The sequence below is a fragment of the Notamacropus eugenii genome, chromosome 1, assembly GCF_028372415.1.
Source record: "Notamacropus eugenii isolate mMacEug1 chromosome 1, mMacEug1.pri_v2, whole genome shotgun sequence".
Classification (NCBI taxonomy): domain Eukaryota; kingdom Metazoa; phylum Chordata; class Mammalia; order Diprotodontia; family Macropodidae; genus Notamacropus; species Notamacropus eugenii.
In genome coordinates this window covers 310,319,906-310,337,912 of record NC_092872.1, presented here as the reverse complement: position 1 = coordinate 310,337,912, position 18,007 = coordinate 310,319,906, and the positions used below count along the sequence as shown (strand labels likewise).

At 38.9% G+C, this 18,007-nt stretch overlaps 1 protein-coding gene and 1 long non-coding RNA gene across 4 annotated transcripts in view; one reads left to right on the top strand and one right to left on the bottom strand.

Moving 5' to 3' along the window:
* EXD2 (exonuclease 3'-5' domain containing 2) overlaps positions 1–14,128 on the top strand; it is a 50,883-nt gene extending 36,755 nt beyond the window's left edge. For all 3 annotated transcript variants that reach the window (XM_072629503.1, XM_072629502.1, XM_072629504.1), the window contains 5 exons: positions 460–788; positions 3,653–3,759; positions 4,460–4,595; positions 10,904–11,260; positions 12,751–14,128. In XM_072629503.1, the coding sequence (XP_072485604.1) occupies positions 460–788; positions 3,653–3,759; positions 4,460–4,595; positions 10,904–11,260; positions 12,751–12,970 (1,149 nt within the window). In that variant the 3' untranslated portion in view covers positions 12,971–14,128. The remainder of the gene's footprint in view (positions 1–459; positions 789–3,652; positions 3,760–4,459; positions 4,596–10,903; positions 11,261–12,750) is intronic.
* LOC140517881 (uncharacterized) overlaps positions 1–18,007 on the bottom strand; it is a 94,587-nt gene that overhangs the window by 4,916 nt on the left and 71,664 nt on the right. Inside the window, exon 3 of the long non-coding RNA XR_011971765.1 lies at positions 1,854–1,957. This is a non-coding gene — a long non-coding RNA (uncharacterized lncRNA). The remainder of the gene's footprint in view (positions 1–1,853; positions 1,958–18,007) is intronic.

Below are 18,007 nucleotides of genomic sequence, written 5' to 3'. Positions count from 1 at the left end.
ACTGATTCCTTTATGAAAATTTAAGGAGAGATTATTTTGACCTTTTAAACTACCTCAGAATCATGGCTATCAGAGCTGAATTTTTATAGACTTTGAACAAAAGCTTTTAATTTGCTCTGTTTTGTCATTTAGTTGTTTTACAGTGCTGTCTGACTCTTTGTGACCCCATTTGGGATTTTCTTGGCAAAGATACTAGAGTGATTTGCCATTTCCTTCTCCAGCTCATTTTACAAATGAGGAAACTGAGGCAAATAGACTTAAGTGTCCTGTCCGGGGTCTCATAGCTAGTAAGTGTCTGAGACCAGATTTGAATTCAGGAAGATGAGACTTCCATGACTCTAGGCCCAGCACTCTATCCACTGTGCCATGTAGCTGTCCTAAATTGCTGTAAAGATGTTCATCATTTTCTCCCCTAGGCTTGCCTTCCTAATTGCCCTGAGCTGTGGCTTTTCTTCTTAGGTTACTTATGCTGCTAGGGATGCCCAAATTTCGATTGCTCTTTTTCTTCATCTTCTTGAATATCCTTTGGCCATGAATTCAACTAAGAATGGGGAAGTGGAAACCAGCTGGGGAAAAGTCTTGCTGAAGTGCCAGGACCTTGTGGATCTCCCTTTCCATGGTAAAGGAAATAACATCATCATGGGAGAAGAAAGTTTTGGGGAAATAGAGTCCCCAAAGAAGGCAAGAAACCAGAAGTCTAGAGCTGGTGGGATGTCTTCGGGCAATCAGCAAGGAAGAGATCCCAGGAAACAAAAACAGAAGCCCCTGGGCAAGGGCTATTCTGCGAGGTAAATGGGCATGGATCTTTTTCTTTGATCCCTCAAACTAGAGATTAGATGGCATAGTTTCTAGTTAAGAGAATGGTGTTTTATATAGAATCTGGACAATAGTCTAAAGATAAGAACAGGAATAAAAGCTGTAGGATCAAAATTCACTTATATTTTCCCCACTGGTGTTTTAGATTCTTTACTAGATTTCCCATTTACAGGCATGCCCTTGCATTTTATTATCTTGAACAACATTATTTGGCAATAATATAATTATAACCTCTGGCTAAACTCAGTTCATGTGGTGTAGGGAGCTGACCTTTGAATATGGAAGACCTGGAGTCAAGTCCTGCCTCTGATGCACACTGGCTCCATAAAGGGCTCTGGGCAAATCTTAACCTCTCTCCGTGTCTCAGGCAACTTAATATAATATATTAGGCAAAACAGTTGCCTATCTGTGTTGGAAGAGGAATTGTCCTTATTAGGATTTCCTAGAGCCAATGAAATCACATGTCTAGTTTAAAAAAAAAGCTAGCATTTATAGAGCACTTTAAGGTTTGCAGAGCGCTTTATAAATTTTCACTCATTTGATCTTCTCATTTACCTTGTGAGGTGTAGGTACTTTTATTATCTTCATTTTACAGGTTAATAAACTGAGGCTGAGAGAGGTTAATTTGATTTTCCTAGGGTCACAACCTAAGTCAGGCTGTCCTTAATCCCAAGTTCAGTGCCCACTTAGGTATACAAAAGAAATCTAAATTAAACCAAATAGCACCATAATATCATGGCTCTGCTATATCATTTGGCAAGTTTGATAGTATAACAGTATAACCTGGGAACAGAATGTTCCCAGGTCATTGTTTCACTTAACTCATGTTTTTGTGGAATCAACAGACAATAGGCATCATCATCATCATAATAGTAATTCTATAATAAATATACTTATTAAATTATATTTTATCTACATTATTAAATTATATTTTATATTATTACATTTATTAAAAATTATATAATAAACATTTATATAGCATGTCAGCATGAAAGTGGTTTCTATATGTTATCTCATTTGACAAGATATAAACATACCTGTATTTGCATCTAGATGTTCATGATACTGGCATCCAGGTGACTTTAATTTGCTTCCTTCTTCCACCGCTGATTTTGTTGTGACTAACCTCCAGTTTCCTCCTCTATAAAATAGAGAATGCAGTACTTATCCTTCATTTGTCTGCTGTGGAGATAAATGAGCTAAAGAGACCTGTGCTTTTCAGGAGAAAGGCACATGACTTCTGTTTGTTCTGGGTAGTATCTAACTCCAAGGAAATGCTATTTCTTAGCCAATAAGAGTTTTCTTATATAATTTTGCAGAGCTAATTCAATAAAATGTCTAATTGGAAATTTGGAGTGGAAATGTGGTTCCCTGGTATAGAACTTTTAGGAATGGGATAAAACAAGCATTGCAGATCAATCAAAAGTAAATCCACATAATTCTCATTATTTTAGTTTGAGCCCTTTTAATTTGAATTTGCTGTATTTTGATCTCCTGAATTGAAAAGAAATGAAATTTTACCCTGTATGACAGAACTCTTATTATATGGGGCTTAATTACTTTACCAGCAAAGCTATGTTGATACTTGTAATTTTTTTTCAGATCTGTCTCCCAACAACCCAATGTAACAAAAGTAACATTTTTACTCCATTGTGTCTTCTCTGTAGTTTTTCTCTGACCAAAATTGAAGAGGACACAAAAGCTAGGAATCATAGCTAGAATATGGAATGACAGAGTATGAATCCCCAAAGATCTTCAAAGATCTTCACCAGCTAGAACAGTGGTGTCAAACTCAAATAAAAACACATCCATGCAAACTACATGTTGATTTAGAAAACATCTCTTTTGTAGTATATTTTCATTTGTTTAATTAAACATTTCCCAATTACATTTTAATCTGCTTTGGGCTACACTTGGGATTTTTGTGCATCATTGAGTTTGACACCTCTGAGACTGGGCTCAATCGAAGATGAAATTCAATATGAAAGTCTTACACCAATGTTCAAGAAATTGACTTCAGAAGCACCCAGTGGAGGAGGTGTGGTTAGCTAGCAGTCTTTCTGAAAAAGATCTAGGGGTTACAGTGCACTGCAGACTTAATGTGTACCATCAGCAGATGTGTCAGAGAAAAAACTCACAAGAGGTATATTGTCCAGGAACAGAATTCTTCTGTATTTTTCTTGTCAGATCACATCTAAAGTTTCATCTTGGGTACCACATTATAAGAAGAATATTGATAAGTTGGAGAGTATTCAGCAGAGGGTAATTAGGATAGGGGAGAGCTTCAAGTCCATGTCATATGAGTATTATTTGAAGAAACTGAACATGTTTATGTTTAGTCTGCATAATAGAAGAGTTGGGAGGGGGGAGTGGGAATGGATAAGGGAGAAGATATGATAGCTAACAAAGTATTTTAAGGGTTCTCTTATGGAAGAAGGATTAAGCTTGTTCTGTTTTGTCCCCAGAGGGCAGATCAAGGAATAGTGAGTGGGTGGAACTTATAGAGAGGCATATTTGTTCTTGAGGTTAGGACAAACTTGCAATTAGAGTTGTCCAGAAGTGGAATTGGTGGCTTCAGGAGGCAATCAATTCCCTCTCCTTAGAGATCTTCAAGCCTCTGAAGAGAGATGACCACTCATCAGGTATTTTATAGTAGGGATTCTGCTCAGGGATGATTTGGACTAGATGACTGCTGTAGTCTCTTCTCTTAAATTCTGTGATTTTGTGATAGTGTATGGAAACAACCCATGTTATTCCAAGGACTCCATACAGAAGTAACTCAAACTTTTACCTAGAATGTGGTTTTCAGTAGGTACCTTTTTGTTCTTTCTTGCAGAAAATCTCCTCTCTATGATAATTGCTTCTTACATGCTCCTGATGGACAACCCCTTTGCACTTGTGATAGAAGGAAAGCTCAGTGGTATCTAGACAAAGGCATTGGAGGTAGGAGATACAGGTGCCGAGTTGGTACATGACCCAGGAATGATTTGGGGTGGGGGTGGTTCTGAGGCAGCTAGTTGAAAATTGAGGAAGAAAAAAGAAATAGGGAGATATACAGAGGGGTCCTGAAATAATTGAAATAATTCCTAATGTGGGCTTACTTCTGTCCATCTTGTTTAGCTGTATTCTTTTTGGTCCTTATTGTTTTATGTAAACTTGTCCTTAAAGTTATTAAAAGTATATTTGACCTTATGATATCTCAAGTGATTTATCTGGGAAAAGTGATGGAAGCACCTGAAGAGGAGTGTTAGAATTTTGGTTTGTGGAACACCTGACCTCTGTAGAGTAAGATCCAGGGAACTTCAGTAAGAAAGTATCCCAGTAAATGGGCAGACCCGGGATTTCAGAATCAGATATGGGCTCCTGGCTATATTCAAGGTTATGAGCTTTTATGTATTGTGCTTTTCACTGGGCTATGAATTAGTGAAAGAGCATTGATTAAGCCCTATGCATCTAGGACTATGTTAAATGATAGGGATACAAAGTAAAAGGAGAGATGATCCCTGTTGTCAGGGGGCTCATGCCTAGGAGTCCATAGGATATGTCAGATGACAATGCCTGGGAGTCTGAAGGGTGTCATGGCAGTGCAGATGACAAGGCAGGTAATCAAATTCTAAAGCTTCTTTCCTCTTTCTTTTTGAAGAGCTGGTGAGTGAAGATCCTTTTGTGGTCAAGTTGCAATTTGAGCCATCCGGACGTCCTGAATCACCAAAAGATTATTATCTGATGGTTAAGGAGAACCTTTGTGTAGTATGTGGCAAGAGAGAATCCTATATACGGTGAGTTTGAGACTTCCTGGGCTGTCCACTTCTGATCCTCAAATGAAGTTATACATGTGTAGTAGGAATGCAGAATTGTGACTCTTTCCCCAAAACTTTCAACAATAGGTGATAGTCTTGTCCCTGGTGGCTTTCACATCTCTCACATGGGGTTGCAAAGCCCTCTATAGGAAACTCTCCCTGCATCTGGGGACCTGGCTCCTGCCTCATGTTGAGGTCACTTTTCTTGAGTAGGAGGCTTCTCTTTTGTCCACCACAGGGAAAGAAGTCCTTACTATTGCAATTAGATTAGAATTGTTCGTTAAGGCTTTCTTCATTCAGAAAGGAAATAATGACTAAGAACTTCCCTCTATGTTGTCCTCTTCCTTACATCCTTTTCATCTACTTCTCCTTGGAATGATCCTGAAAGCATTTCAAGCCTTGAATTTTGTTTTCAAAAGATTTTCCAGATTACTTTAGTGTATTCTGAGTGATAATGTCTTTTGGGGTTAGAATTTTTATATATCCTGGATATCAAAAGATGTTCTCTTCTTAGCTTTGTGGCATGACCCTCCACAAATCACTTTCACCTTACCTGAAAGCTGGGACAGAAATTTGTAGCTATCACAGAATTTCCCAAAAGATAGTTGATTTTAGAAAGTAGCAGTGAGAAGATGGCAGAGTAAAAGGACACACCTCTAGAAGCTCTCCTCCCACAGCCCATAAAGTACCTGTAAAAAATGACTCTAAACAAATTCTAGAGCAGCAGAAGCCACAAAATGACAGAGTGAAAGAGATTTCTAGCCCAAAGCAGCCTGCAAGGTCAACAGGAAAAGTCTATCACATCGGGCACGGAGCGGAGCACAACCCAGCCTTGGCCATGCCGTGGCAAGGACAGGACTGGAGCAGGCTTCAAGGTGCCACTGGCAACAGCTGCTGGTCCCAGATTCCTCAATTCACAAATGCTAGACAGCTTTAAAGGTCAGTGAAAAAGCTCTTTCACCTGTGTGAGAAGGGAATGCAGCAGTTTAGCCCTAGCCCCAGGCAGCATCAGTCTCCATTGTTGGAGCCCTGACCTAAACACCCTGGGGGAGTTTAGCAGCTGATCTGGATCTCAGCCCTGAGTGGCAGCCCTGGGGTGAGGAGGAATGCTGCCGTGGTGGAGCTGGTAGAGGCTCTGGAGAGGGAATCCTGCTCACAGACCAGAGCTCAGGCCAGGAGAGGAGTAAACCCCTTTCCCTTGATTGTGCTACCTTGGAGGAACTGAGAACTTACAGGTCCCTAGAGTATACACTCCTCTTGACAAAGAACTCAAAAGTCAAGTAACTGGCTGGGATAATGCCCCCAAAAGGGAAAAAGAATAAGACAATAGAAGGTTACTTTCTTTGTGAGCAGGTATTTTCTTCCATCCTTTCAGATGAGGAGGAACAATGCATACCATTAGAGGAAGACATCAAAGTCAAGGCTTCTCATTCAAAACCTCCAAAATAAATGTACAATGGTCTCAGGCTGTGGAAGAGCTCAAAAAGGATTTTGAAAATCAAGTAAAAGAGGTGGAGGAAAAATTGGGAAGAGAAATGAGAACAATGGAAGAAAATTATGAAAAGCAAGTCTACAGCTTGCTAAAGGAGATGCAAAAAAATGCTGAAGAAATTAACACCTTTAAAAATAGGCTAATTCAAATGGCAAAAGAGGTCCAAAAAGCCAATGAGGAAAAGAATGCTTTAAAGAGCAGAATTAGCCAAATGGAAAAGGAGTCTCAAAAGCTCACTGAAGAAAATAGTTCTTTAAAAATTAGAATGGAGCAGGTGGAAGCTAATGACTTTATGAGAAGCCAAGAAATTACAAAACAAAACCAAAAGAATGAAAAAATTGAAGACAATGTGAAATATCTCATTGGAATAACAACTGACCTGGAAAATAGATCTAGGAAAGACAATTTAAAAATTATGGGGCTACCTGAAAACCATGATCAAAAAAAGAGCCTAGACATCATCTTTCATGAAATTATTAAGGAAAACTACCCTGATATCCTAGAACCAGGGGATAAAATAAATATCGAAAGAATCCACAGATTACCTTCTGAAAGAGATCCAAAAAAAGAGAAACTCCTAGGAATGTTGTGGCCAAATTCCAGAGTTCTCAGATCAAGGAGAAAATATTGCAAGCAGCTAGAAAGAAACAATTTGAGTATTGTGGAAATACAATCAGGTAATACAAGATCTAGCAGCTTCTACATTAAGGGATCGAAGGGCTTGGAATATGATATTCCAGAAGTCAAAGGAACTAGGATTAAAACCAAGAATCACCTACTCAGCAAAACTGAGTATAATACTTCAAGGGAAAAAATGGTCATTCAGTGAAATAGAGAACTTTCAAGCATTCTTGATGAAAAGACCAGAACTGAATAGAAAATTTGACTTTCAAACACAGGAATCAAGAGAAGCATGAAAAGGTAAACAGGAAAGAGAAATCATAAGGGACTTACTAAAGATGAACTGTTTACATTCCTACATGGAAAGATAACATTTGTAATTCTTGAAACTTTTCTCAGTATTTCAGTAGTTGGAAGGATCTCAGACACACATGCACACACACACACACACATATAGACAGCACAGGGTGAGTTGAATAGGAAGGGATGATATCTAAAAAATAAAATTAAGGGATGAGAGAGGGATATATTGGGAGGAGAAAGGGAGAAATGGGATGGGGCAAATTATCTCTTATAAAAGAGGCAAGAAAAAGCTTTTTCAATGGAGGGGAATAGTGGGGAGGTGAGAGAAAAAGTGAAACTTACTGTCTTCACATTTGGCTTAAGGAGAGAATAACATGCACACCCAGTTTGGTATGAAAACAGGGAAGAAAAGGGGATAAGTGGGGTGGGGAGGTGATAGAAGGGAGGGCAAATGGGAGGAGGGAGTAATTAGGAGAAAACACTTTTGGAGAGGGACAAGGTCAAAGGAGAGAATTGAATAAATGGGGGGCAAGATAGGATGAAGGGAAATATAGTTAGTCTTGCACAACATGACTATTATGGAAGTCTTTTGCAAAACTCCACATATATAGCCTATATTGAATTGTTTGCCTTCTCAGTGGGGATGGGTGGGGAGGGAAAAAGGAAGAGAAGTTGGAACTCAATGTTTTAGGAATGAATGTTGAGAATTGTTTTTTGCATGCAACTAGGAAATAAGAAATACAGGTAATGGAGTATAGGAATCAGTCTTGCCCTACAAGAAAAGAGAGAAGATGGAGATAAGGGAAGGGAGGGGTGTGATAGAAGGGAGGGCAGATTGAGGGAAGCAGTAATCAGAATGCACAGTGTTTTGGGGTGTGGGGAGGGGAGAGATGGGGGGAAATTTTGGAACTCAAAATTTTATGGAAATGAATGTTGAAAACTAAAAACAAATAAACATTTTAAAAAAATTCAGAACATATGGAGAAAAGAAAGAAAAAGAGCCTAGACATCATCTTTCATGAAGTTATCAAGGAAAACTGCCCTGATATTCTGGAGCCAGAGGGTAAAATAAATATTGAAAGAATTTGCCAATCCCCTCCTGAAAAAGATCCAAAAAGAAAAATTCCTAGGAATATTATAGCCAAATTCCAGAGTTCCTGGCTCAAGGAGAAAATATTGCAAGCAGCCAGAAAGAAACTATTCGCATATTGTGGAAAAGCACTCAGGATAATACAGGATCTAGCAGCTTCTATATTAAGGGATTAAAGGGCTTGGAATATGATGTCACAGAAGTCAGAGGAACTGGGCTTAAAATCAAGAGTCACCTACCCAGCAAAACTGAGTATAATACTTCAGGGGGAAAAATGGTCATTCAATGAAATAGAGGACTTTCAAGCATTCTCGATGAAAAGACCAGAACTGAATAGAAAATTTGACTTTCAAACACAAGAATGAAGAGAAGCATGAAAAGGTAAACAGGAAAGAGAAATCATAAGGGACTTGCTAAAGTTGAATTGTTTACATTCCTACATGGAAAGATAATATGTGTAATTCTTGAAACTTTTCTCAGTTTTTGGGTAGCTGGAAGGATTATACAAACACACACACATACACATATATACACATATGTATGTATACATATGTGTGTGTATATATATATATATATATATACACATATATAGATATAGACACAGGGCACAGGGTGAGTTGAACAAGAAGGAATGATATGTAACATAATAAAATTAAAGGGTGAGAGAGGAATATATTGGGAGGAGAAAGGGAGAAATTGAATGGGGCAAATTATCTCTTATAAAAAAGGCAAGCAAAAGCTTTTTCAATGGAGGGAAAAGGGGGAAGTGAGTGGGAAAAAGTGAAGCTTACTCATCACATTTGGCTTAAGGAGGGAATAATATGCACACTCAATTGGTATGAAAATCTATCTTACACTACAGGAATGTAGGGGAGAAGGGGACAAGTGGGATGTGGGAGGATGATAGAAAGGAGGGCAAATGAGAGGACGGAGGTATTTGAAGTTAACACTTTTGGGGAGTCCTAAGGTCAAAAGAGAGAATAGAATAAATGGGGGAGCAGGATAGAATGGAGGGAAATTTAGGTAGTCTTTTACAACGTGACTATTATGGAAGCCTTTAACAAAACTACACATATATAGCTTATATTGAATTGCTTGCCTTCTCAGTGGGGATGGAGGAAGGGAGAGAAGTTAGAACTCAAAGTTTTAGGAATGAATATTGAGAATTGTATTTGCATGTAACTGAGAAATAAGAATATAGGTAATGGGATATAGAAATCTGTCTTGCCTTACAAGAAAAGAGAGAAGATGGGGATAAGGGAAGGAAGAAGTGTGATAGAAGGGAGGGTAGATTGGGGAAAAGGGTAATCAGAATGCACAGTGTTTGGGGGTGCAGGGAGGGGAGAGATGGGGAGAAAATTTGAAACTCAAAATCTTGTGAAAATGAATGTTGAAAACTAAAAATAAAGAAATAAATTGGAAAAAAAAAGTAACAATAAATCTTAATGAATGAGCAAAATCTTCCCTAGATGGGAGAAATTTGCTTTTTTGAAGACACCAGGGTATAATTGCTTCATAGACTCTTAAACTTAAGAGAGACATTGAATTTGAAATCCACCTCTGTTTGGGGCATGAATTCCCTGTGTGATATTGCCATCATGCAGTCTTCACTTCCACTGGTGGAGCATCTACCAATTCATGAAGTAACCTGTTTAATTTTGAAGCAGTGCCAATCATGAGCCCAAATCTTCCCCCATTTAACTTCTGCCTATTACTTCTAGTTCTGTCCTCTGGGACTAAGCAGTAAGATACTCCTTTTTTCAGGAAGAGATTTACTGTGTGGTGCTCTGAAAAAAGTGATTTTAAAAAAGAAAATTCAGAAAGAGGGATGTTAGTCTTATAGTATATGCCAAATAGCTACAGCTGGCTACTGGACTCAGATGGCTCCAAAGCGGAAAGTGAGGCTGCACAGCTCTTCCTCACTTAAATCCAATTTACTTGCAAGTCATGGCATCATCTTCCTGATGTCATGGTCCTCTGAAAATGAAAGACAGATCACAACCATGCTATATCATATAGCTTCTCAACTTTCTTCCCTAATGTCAGAGGCCATTAAAAAACATTTTCATTCCCCAAGTGTTTTCTCTAGTTCATCCAGCCTCTATTAAGTTCCTGTAAGACACCATGTTAAGCAGTGGGGATGAAAAGACCCCCAAAATCAGTCAGCCCTTGCTCTCGAGGAACTGTTGTCATTGGCCTCCATAGCTCTCCTGTAAGTAACGAATGAAGTCAGAGAGGATGTTATTTGTAATTTAGGGTCAACCTCCTGGTAGAGTTATCATTATATATAGGTATATATATTTATATATATATACGTATACAATATATAATTATATATAATATGATGCATATATATAATTATATCTAAAATTTAACAGTATGTTAAAGTTTGCAAAACATGTAACATAGTCATCTCATTTTTTCTCTCACAGTCCTGTGCTGTGAAGTTAGATACCACAAGCATCATCCTACTGCTACAGAGGAGGCTTTACCCATGGTTGCCTAGCTAGTAAATGCCAGTCAGGATTTGAATCCAGGTCTTCCTGGTTCCAAATCTGCTTCTCTCTTGCCCCATACAAGTTCTAGGCATGTTCAGTCACAGTTTATTGCCTGCCTTAGAGGAATTGCTCAAGGCCTCTTTGTGAGTAAGAGCTCAGAATTGTATCCATTCTTTTAGATTATCTTTGATCCCAGCTACAAATGAGGAGATCTAGGGTCCTGGCATTATAGTGTTCTACATATTAATGGTTGATGTGTTTGGGGATGGGGGCCTCATTTCAGGAAGAATGTAGTTCCTCATGAGTACCGGAGACACTTCCCCATTCAGATGAAGGACCACAACTCCCATGATGTGTTGCTCCTGTGTACCTCTTGCCATGCCATTTCAAATTACTATGACAACAACTTCAAGCAACAACTGGCTGGAGAGTATGAGGCCCCCATTGGCTCTGAGGAGGGGTTACGGTTACTGGAAGATCCAGTCCGCCGTCAAGTTCGCTCTGGGGCCAGGGCTCTGCTCAATGCCGAGAACCTGCCTGCTTACCGCAAAGAAGAACTCCTACAGGGGATCAAGGAGTTTTTTAACACAGAGACTGTCACAGACCAGATACTTCAGGAAGCAGCAAGTTTGGAAACCAGGTACCATTTAAAGTTGTGGTCAGATGGGGAAGCACTTTCTTAAAATAAAACCTTATTACTTATACCTAATTTAATCTGCCTTATAGTTAGGGAAAGGGAATTATCTACACAAGTGTATATATATGTAGATCATACCAAATATGTGCATCTAGATACTTAAACTATTCAGTATAAGATGCATATACTATTTATCTTATACTTATTAGGAGAAACATTATCATAGGTTATATAAGATTGGAATAGAAAATGGATTTTGAGAATCTCTTTTCCATAGGACCACCATTGTTCCAAAGAGGCACACACCCCATGGCACTATGAGAATGTTGTCTACTTGTGCCTAATCATATTGTTGACTTACATGAGATTTGCTGAAATGCTTTCTCCATTTCCCCCTCTTTTTTTGTTACAATGTATGGCTCTCTGGGTAAGGGAGAGAGAAAGAGAATATATTTGCAAATGAAAGAGATGAAAAAACAAGAGGTCAACAAAAAATTTTAAATCACTGAATGCTTTCATTTTTCCATAGAGATTAAGTAAGATAAAGGGCAGGCTTCTTTTACCAAGTTTAAAATTTCTTCTATCTATAGACCTGTCCCCCAAATTCATCTTTCTGGGCTTGGATGGTCAAGATATTTACAGTTCAGAACAGCTATTTGAGAAAAGACAGAAATGAATTAGTGGGTAACTTTGAAAGAGCCACAGCAAAATATCTACAGAAACTTTGAGGACATTGACTTTTCTTGGACTCATGAATTAAACGGTGTCTTGCTTGAGGAACAGCAAGGAGACTAGTGCCTCTGGGTGAAGGAATATGTTTGGAGTCGACTGGGGAGGGAGTTGCAGGAAAGGTACTGTATTTTGGGTGAGGTTGAGAGCACTTCTTTGGGGTATTGTTTTGAAGGAAGTGGAATCTTTTTCAAGTAGCACCTCATTAATCTTTAAGACATTCTTGTAAAGTAGGAAGGTGGCAGAGATTATTCTTTCCATTAAACAGCACCTGCTGTAATTGAAATGCTTCTTATGTATATGATTTGTGAACCTGTATCTAAGGAAGGCCATATAGCAATGGACCATAATTTTGTGCACTGCAAAAGCTACTCTTATCCAAACTGGATTCTCACAATTATATGTAGGCAGAGTAACAGCTCACAGAATACTGTCCAGAGTGGGTAAACTAAGGGGCTGGTGGACTGGTCTGAAAAGCCACTGCAGAGTGAAGATAAATATTTTTATTAATACCCTAATTTGTTTTTAAAAGTTTTTTTGTTCTCTTTTGTTTTTATGTCACTTTGATTTCCAGATTTCTCTCATTTCTGGTCCCTTCCCAGAGAGCTGTCCCTTGTAAGAAAGAGTAAAAAGAGAAGAAAATAAAAGCAGTTTTAGGAAAACTACCTCACACACTGCCCAGGTTTCACCTCCCCCAACCCCCATCTGATCTCTGCTTGACACGGTACCCCACGATGCTAGCTTTTTGCCTTGTGTCTTGGCAGGATTGCCAATGAGAGCTATGTTCCCCACGGGCTGAAGGTGGTACAGTGCCATGCGAAAGGTGGGCTGCGCTCCCTCATGCAGCTGGAGAGTCGCTGGCGCCAACACTTCTTGGACTCCATGAAGCCCAGGCATCTGCCGCAGCAATGGTCGGTCAGTCACAATCATCAGAAACTGCTCCAGAAGCATGGGGATAATCTGCTGGTGGAGCTGGTGGGCTAGCTTCTCTCCTGGCAAGAGACGGAGGGAGCAGGAAGAGACGCTGGGACTGCATCGGGGAGCTGAGGAGGAAGGTGCCTTCCCTTTCTCTCCCTCCCAATCTCCCATTTTGGGGCAGCACTAAATATCAGAGCTTCCTGTAGTTAAACTTAGAAGAACTAATCTGCACCTCTTGTGAGCCCCCTTCTGTGGCTGGGCAGGGCTTCCTAGGGATGGTGTAAGGTTTCTTGAATACTCATTGGGCAAGGTCACTCTGTCTTTTCCTTGCTCTTATTTTAGTGGACAACGGAGGCTTTTATTGAATTCTTCTTCCCTTCTTCTTACCTCACAGAGACAAGAAATAGAGAATGAGGGACACCTGCCCAGAGTTTTTGATCCATTTATTTCCATTCTGGTTCCTTTGGTCCTTATTCAAAAGGGGCTGTCAGATATAGAAAGTTGATCACTTCACAATTGAAAGGGAAGAAAAATCTTTTCCGGAAAGAACCAGATTCCTTGTCTCCAATTCAGTCTTGAAATCACGCAGCCCATTCTGGATGGGTCTTATGTGACCCCTCAGTGTGCCATAGATTAAAATAGTAACTTCTTGTTAACTTATTCCACCCTGATGCTGGAAGGGAATTGTTCTTTGACCAGAAGTTTTTCACTTGGGAGAACAGAAAGGAGGGGTAGGAGTCATGAATATGGCTCCTTGCAGACATCAGGAAATAACCTAAATAATTTACTCTGCTTTTCTTATTATGCTGTTTCCCATATGCATGACCCAGCCAGGTTTATAATGCAGTCCTTTTCTGCTAGAGAGACTTCCCTTTTCAGGATCAAGGCATGAAGTTCCTGCATCATTCCTCATCCTTCACCTCTGCCCCCATCTGCAACACTGACATCTTTTTAACCCCTAACTTATCTCTGAAGCTGTGTGGTCATGCAGCAAATGTTTAGAACCTTAAGATAACTATGCGTGATACTGATAAGTGTCCAAAATGCAACTTATTAATGATGATATATTTTTCTAATTTCCTAAGGAAGCTTGTTGTGTGCTTCCCTGGCTCCCAGCAGGCTTAGAAAGAAATATGTGACTAGCATCCAACAAAAAGTATGATTTTGTAATTGTCTCCATATCGGTGATAGACGTCAACAAATAAAACCTTTTCTAAATTTAAAGCTAATAGAGCATAGATTTCTTAATTTTAAAAAAATTTATAAGTAAATTTTGGGATGTGGGAAACTTTGAAATCCAGTTCCATAGACATTCACCACAACACATACAACTACTGCTTTAATAGCCTTATCTTTCCTTCCGTGCTCACACTAACCTGGACATTTGCATCACAGACAAATGCATGTTCATTTTCCCTCTGCATTTCTGCCTACTTCTGAGCACATTCTTTAGCCACAAGAAGCCAAGCAGGCACTTCCATGGACCTGAATGGGAAAGCCTTGAAGGAGGATAGTGCCCATCGTTAAATGACTAAATTACTCAGATCCTTGTTACAGTGGGCATGCTGTCTTGGATCAGTGTATAGAGAAGGAAGGAGTGATAATTGAAGGTTATTGGGGAACAGTGGGGAGATGAACTGAATTTGTGTTCCTTACCTCCAGAAGGGGTTTGCTCTTAGCCATAGGGAGAGAGAAAAGCTGGGACTGTATACAATACAGCCTCTTTTCTTCAGAACCGTGGTAATTGCATAGATTTGCAGACCTGATTCAATAAATCTATTGGGAACCACCTTAGCAACCTGTCATTAAGATTGACATTTTCATTACTCCTGCTTCCATGACCAAACAAGTCCTTCATGAAAAAGACTGGGACTTCTGATCTAGCTCACACATTTTCTACACCAACAGAAAAACTCTTAATAGGAGATTGTCTCCATGATCATAACTTTTGTGGATTCAGAGCTTTTTCACCTCTCCACTTTATTCTATTATCCCTTCCCCCATTCTCCCTACTTCTTCTCATTTTCATGGCTTTTGAAATTTTGATTTTTACTTTTAAATAAAGGGTAAAGCTAGGTTCTCTTTGACAGAGAAGCAATGACTAATTTTCCATTGTAGGATCAGAAAAATATGACACCAATAGATTAGTAATTGTTCAGGAATATTGCACTCATAAATTACTTATCTTTATTCATTTCACAGACAGAATATCAGATGGCAAAACCTGTTCCACAGAAATTTTAATCCATCCCTGATTTTAGACTTGTAGGTACCTAACAAGTATGTAACAAACTTTTCATTCAGTTTCCGGTAAGCACATCTTATTTTCTTGGTTCTGATTTTGGTTTGCCATTTATTTTCTTCTTATGACTTATTTCCCATTGCCTCCCACCTTATTAAGAGATTCGGGGGAGGCCCTAGATTTTAAATTATGTGTGTCATGCCTGCATATGGCTCATCTGTTCTAGTAAAAAATCTAAAAATCAAATGAGAGGATTTATGTAAAATATTTTATTAACCTTAAAGCACTATGCAAATGTTAGTGGTAGTGATGGTAGTAAATAGGAAATAGGAGAACTAGAGTTGAATTTGAGTTCATTGCTTCAATAACTATTATCTTGACTTGTAATATCATTAAATGTAATGATGTTACATTTACATTACTTCAGTAAATTTACATTACTTCAGTAAGTCATTATTTGTAAAATTAGAGGCTTTCAGAGTTGGAAGTCATCTTAGTTCAACCCGTTCCTGAATAGGATGGCCTTTTACTCAATCCTTGTTGACATCATCAAGCCTCCACTTGAAGACTTCCAGTGATGGGGTTCACTACCTCATGAGGCAGTTCATTACACTCTTAGACAAATCTAACTTTTTGGAAGCTTTTCTCCTTTTTTCTAAGTGAAATCTACCTCTCTATAGGCTCTAAGCTTCAATTTTGTCATGTGTAAAGTGGAGAAACTAAGACTCAGATTGTGACTTGGCCATGATACTTTCCTAGCAGATGTAGGCTGGAACTTGAACCTAGCCATCCTGACTCCAAAGACCAATGCTCTTTATGTAGTAATTTGTAATTTGAGGACTGTTAGAAGGTAATAAAAATGCTCATATTACTTCATTGGGTTAAGACATTGAAAATCTCTGTTAAAATGCATTTTTTCCCTGGCATGAGAGCACACCAGGTCCCTACACTTTCTGCAGTGACTTTGTAGGCTATGGGTCATGGGGCAGGTTAATTTTGCTGAAGTACAGAGGAAGGAAAATCTAGATTGCAGGGACCTGAACATTAAAGGGGGTATCAGGTAAAACTGACCCTCTGTAGACTCAGGGAAGGGGATTGGTAGTGGTGGTGAAGGGAGTTACCAAAAACGAAGTGGGGGAGAAATGAAAAAGATTGGAGAATTAGGTGAACTTGTCTATTTTGCAGTTTTCCCAGGCCAAGGCCTAATTGGAAGTCTTTGTTTAGTATGGATAATCTCCCAAATGGATAGTGCTTTTAGTAATAATTGAGACTATAATAATAATAATATTAGCTAGCATTTATATAGCGCTTACTATGTGCCAAGAACTTTACAAATATTATCTCATTTGATCCTCACAGCAACCCAAAGAGATAGGTGCTATTACTATCTCCACCTTACAGATGAGGAAACCTCTGAGGCAAAGATAGGTTAACTGCCTTGCCCAAGATCGTAGCTAATAAGTGTCTGAGGCCAGATTTGAACTCATTTTCCTTACTCTAGGTCCAGAGCTCTATCCACTGTACCACCCAGCTTCCCCAATCCATCAGTGTAAGTCAGATTGGAGAATCAATCAGTAAACATTTATCAAGAACTTATGTGCCAGGAATGAGATAGAGCCTAGTTTGTGGGCTGATTAATCGGATTATTTCCATTTGTCAAATATGATTCTGTTTGCTTTCAGTCATTCAGCAAGTACTTGTTAAGTACCTGCTGTATTCCAGGGGCATTGGTAGGCCCTGGGAATACAAAGACAAAAAGAAAAATTAAGCAATTCCTAGTTTCTGGGAGTTTACATTCTAACATAGCATGTACATTTATACAAAACAAATACAAAATAAAGGTGGTTGGAAGGCAGGTACTCACTGTTGAGGGATCAGGGAAGACTTAATGTAGAAAAAAGGTAGGGTCTTAAAGAAAAAGAGAGATTCTGTGAGGCAGACATAGGGAATATATTTCCAGCTATGAGGAATAGGCAGGGTAAAGAAAGGCATGTAAGACAGAATGCCATTTGTGAGGAAAAGAAAGACCAGTTTGGTTGGATCATAGAGTATAGGTAGGGGAGGTGAGATGTTGAAGAAAAAAATATTATTGTTCTCGGCATTTAGGTATGGGTCTGCCAGAAACTATTTTCATATACTATTATTCTAATATCTAAGTATATCTAGCCTAGAGAGAGATGGCCAAACTGGCATAGCCTAATGGCAGCCATTCCATCCCTAATACCCTCAGACAAGACTCTACCCCAAGAAAATGTATGGTAACATTTATAGGAACCTTGAATTCGGAAAAGACCATAAAGATTAAAATAGTTTGGGAGTTAACATTATTGCTCAGCTCCATCATCAACTTATAGGATGGAAAGGAAGGACTACTTTCTTTTCATCATTACCAGGTATCACAGTTTCTTTTGAATAACCAAAGAAGGCACTTCTAATGCCAGGGGCTTCATTCACAAGAGTTAAGGTTAATTAGCTTTCTTAGTCCATTTTTCTAAGAAAGGTCTGTTATTCTCTACTTAACCCACTTTCAGACAGAGAATTCTGGGAAGGACTTTTTGACCAGAGAAAATACTATTTATATTTTCAATCTTGCTGGAAATGAAGGGTTTTCTTTGTTTTTGTTTTTTAATATACTTCCACAAAGGCTAGAAGGATAGGTTGGGGCCAAGTTGTGATGGGCTTTCAAAGTTGTACAGAGAATCTTCAGGCAGTGCAGGGAAAATGAAAGAGCTTCCCTTGCTAACAACCCCCAGTTTGTTTTTCTTCCATGGGTACTATTGAGTCCTTTTGACAGTGTGTTCATCTTTCGTTGCCAAAGAAGACCATGCCATCAGAGAAATGATGACATGACTTGCACTTTA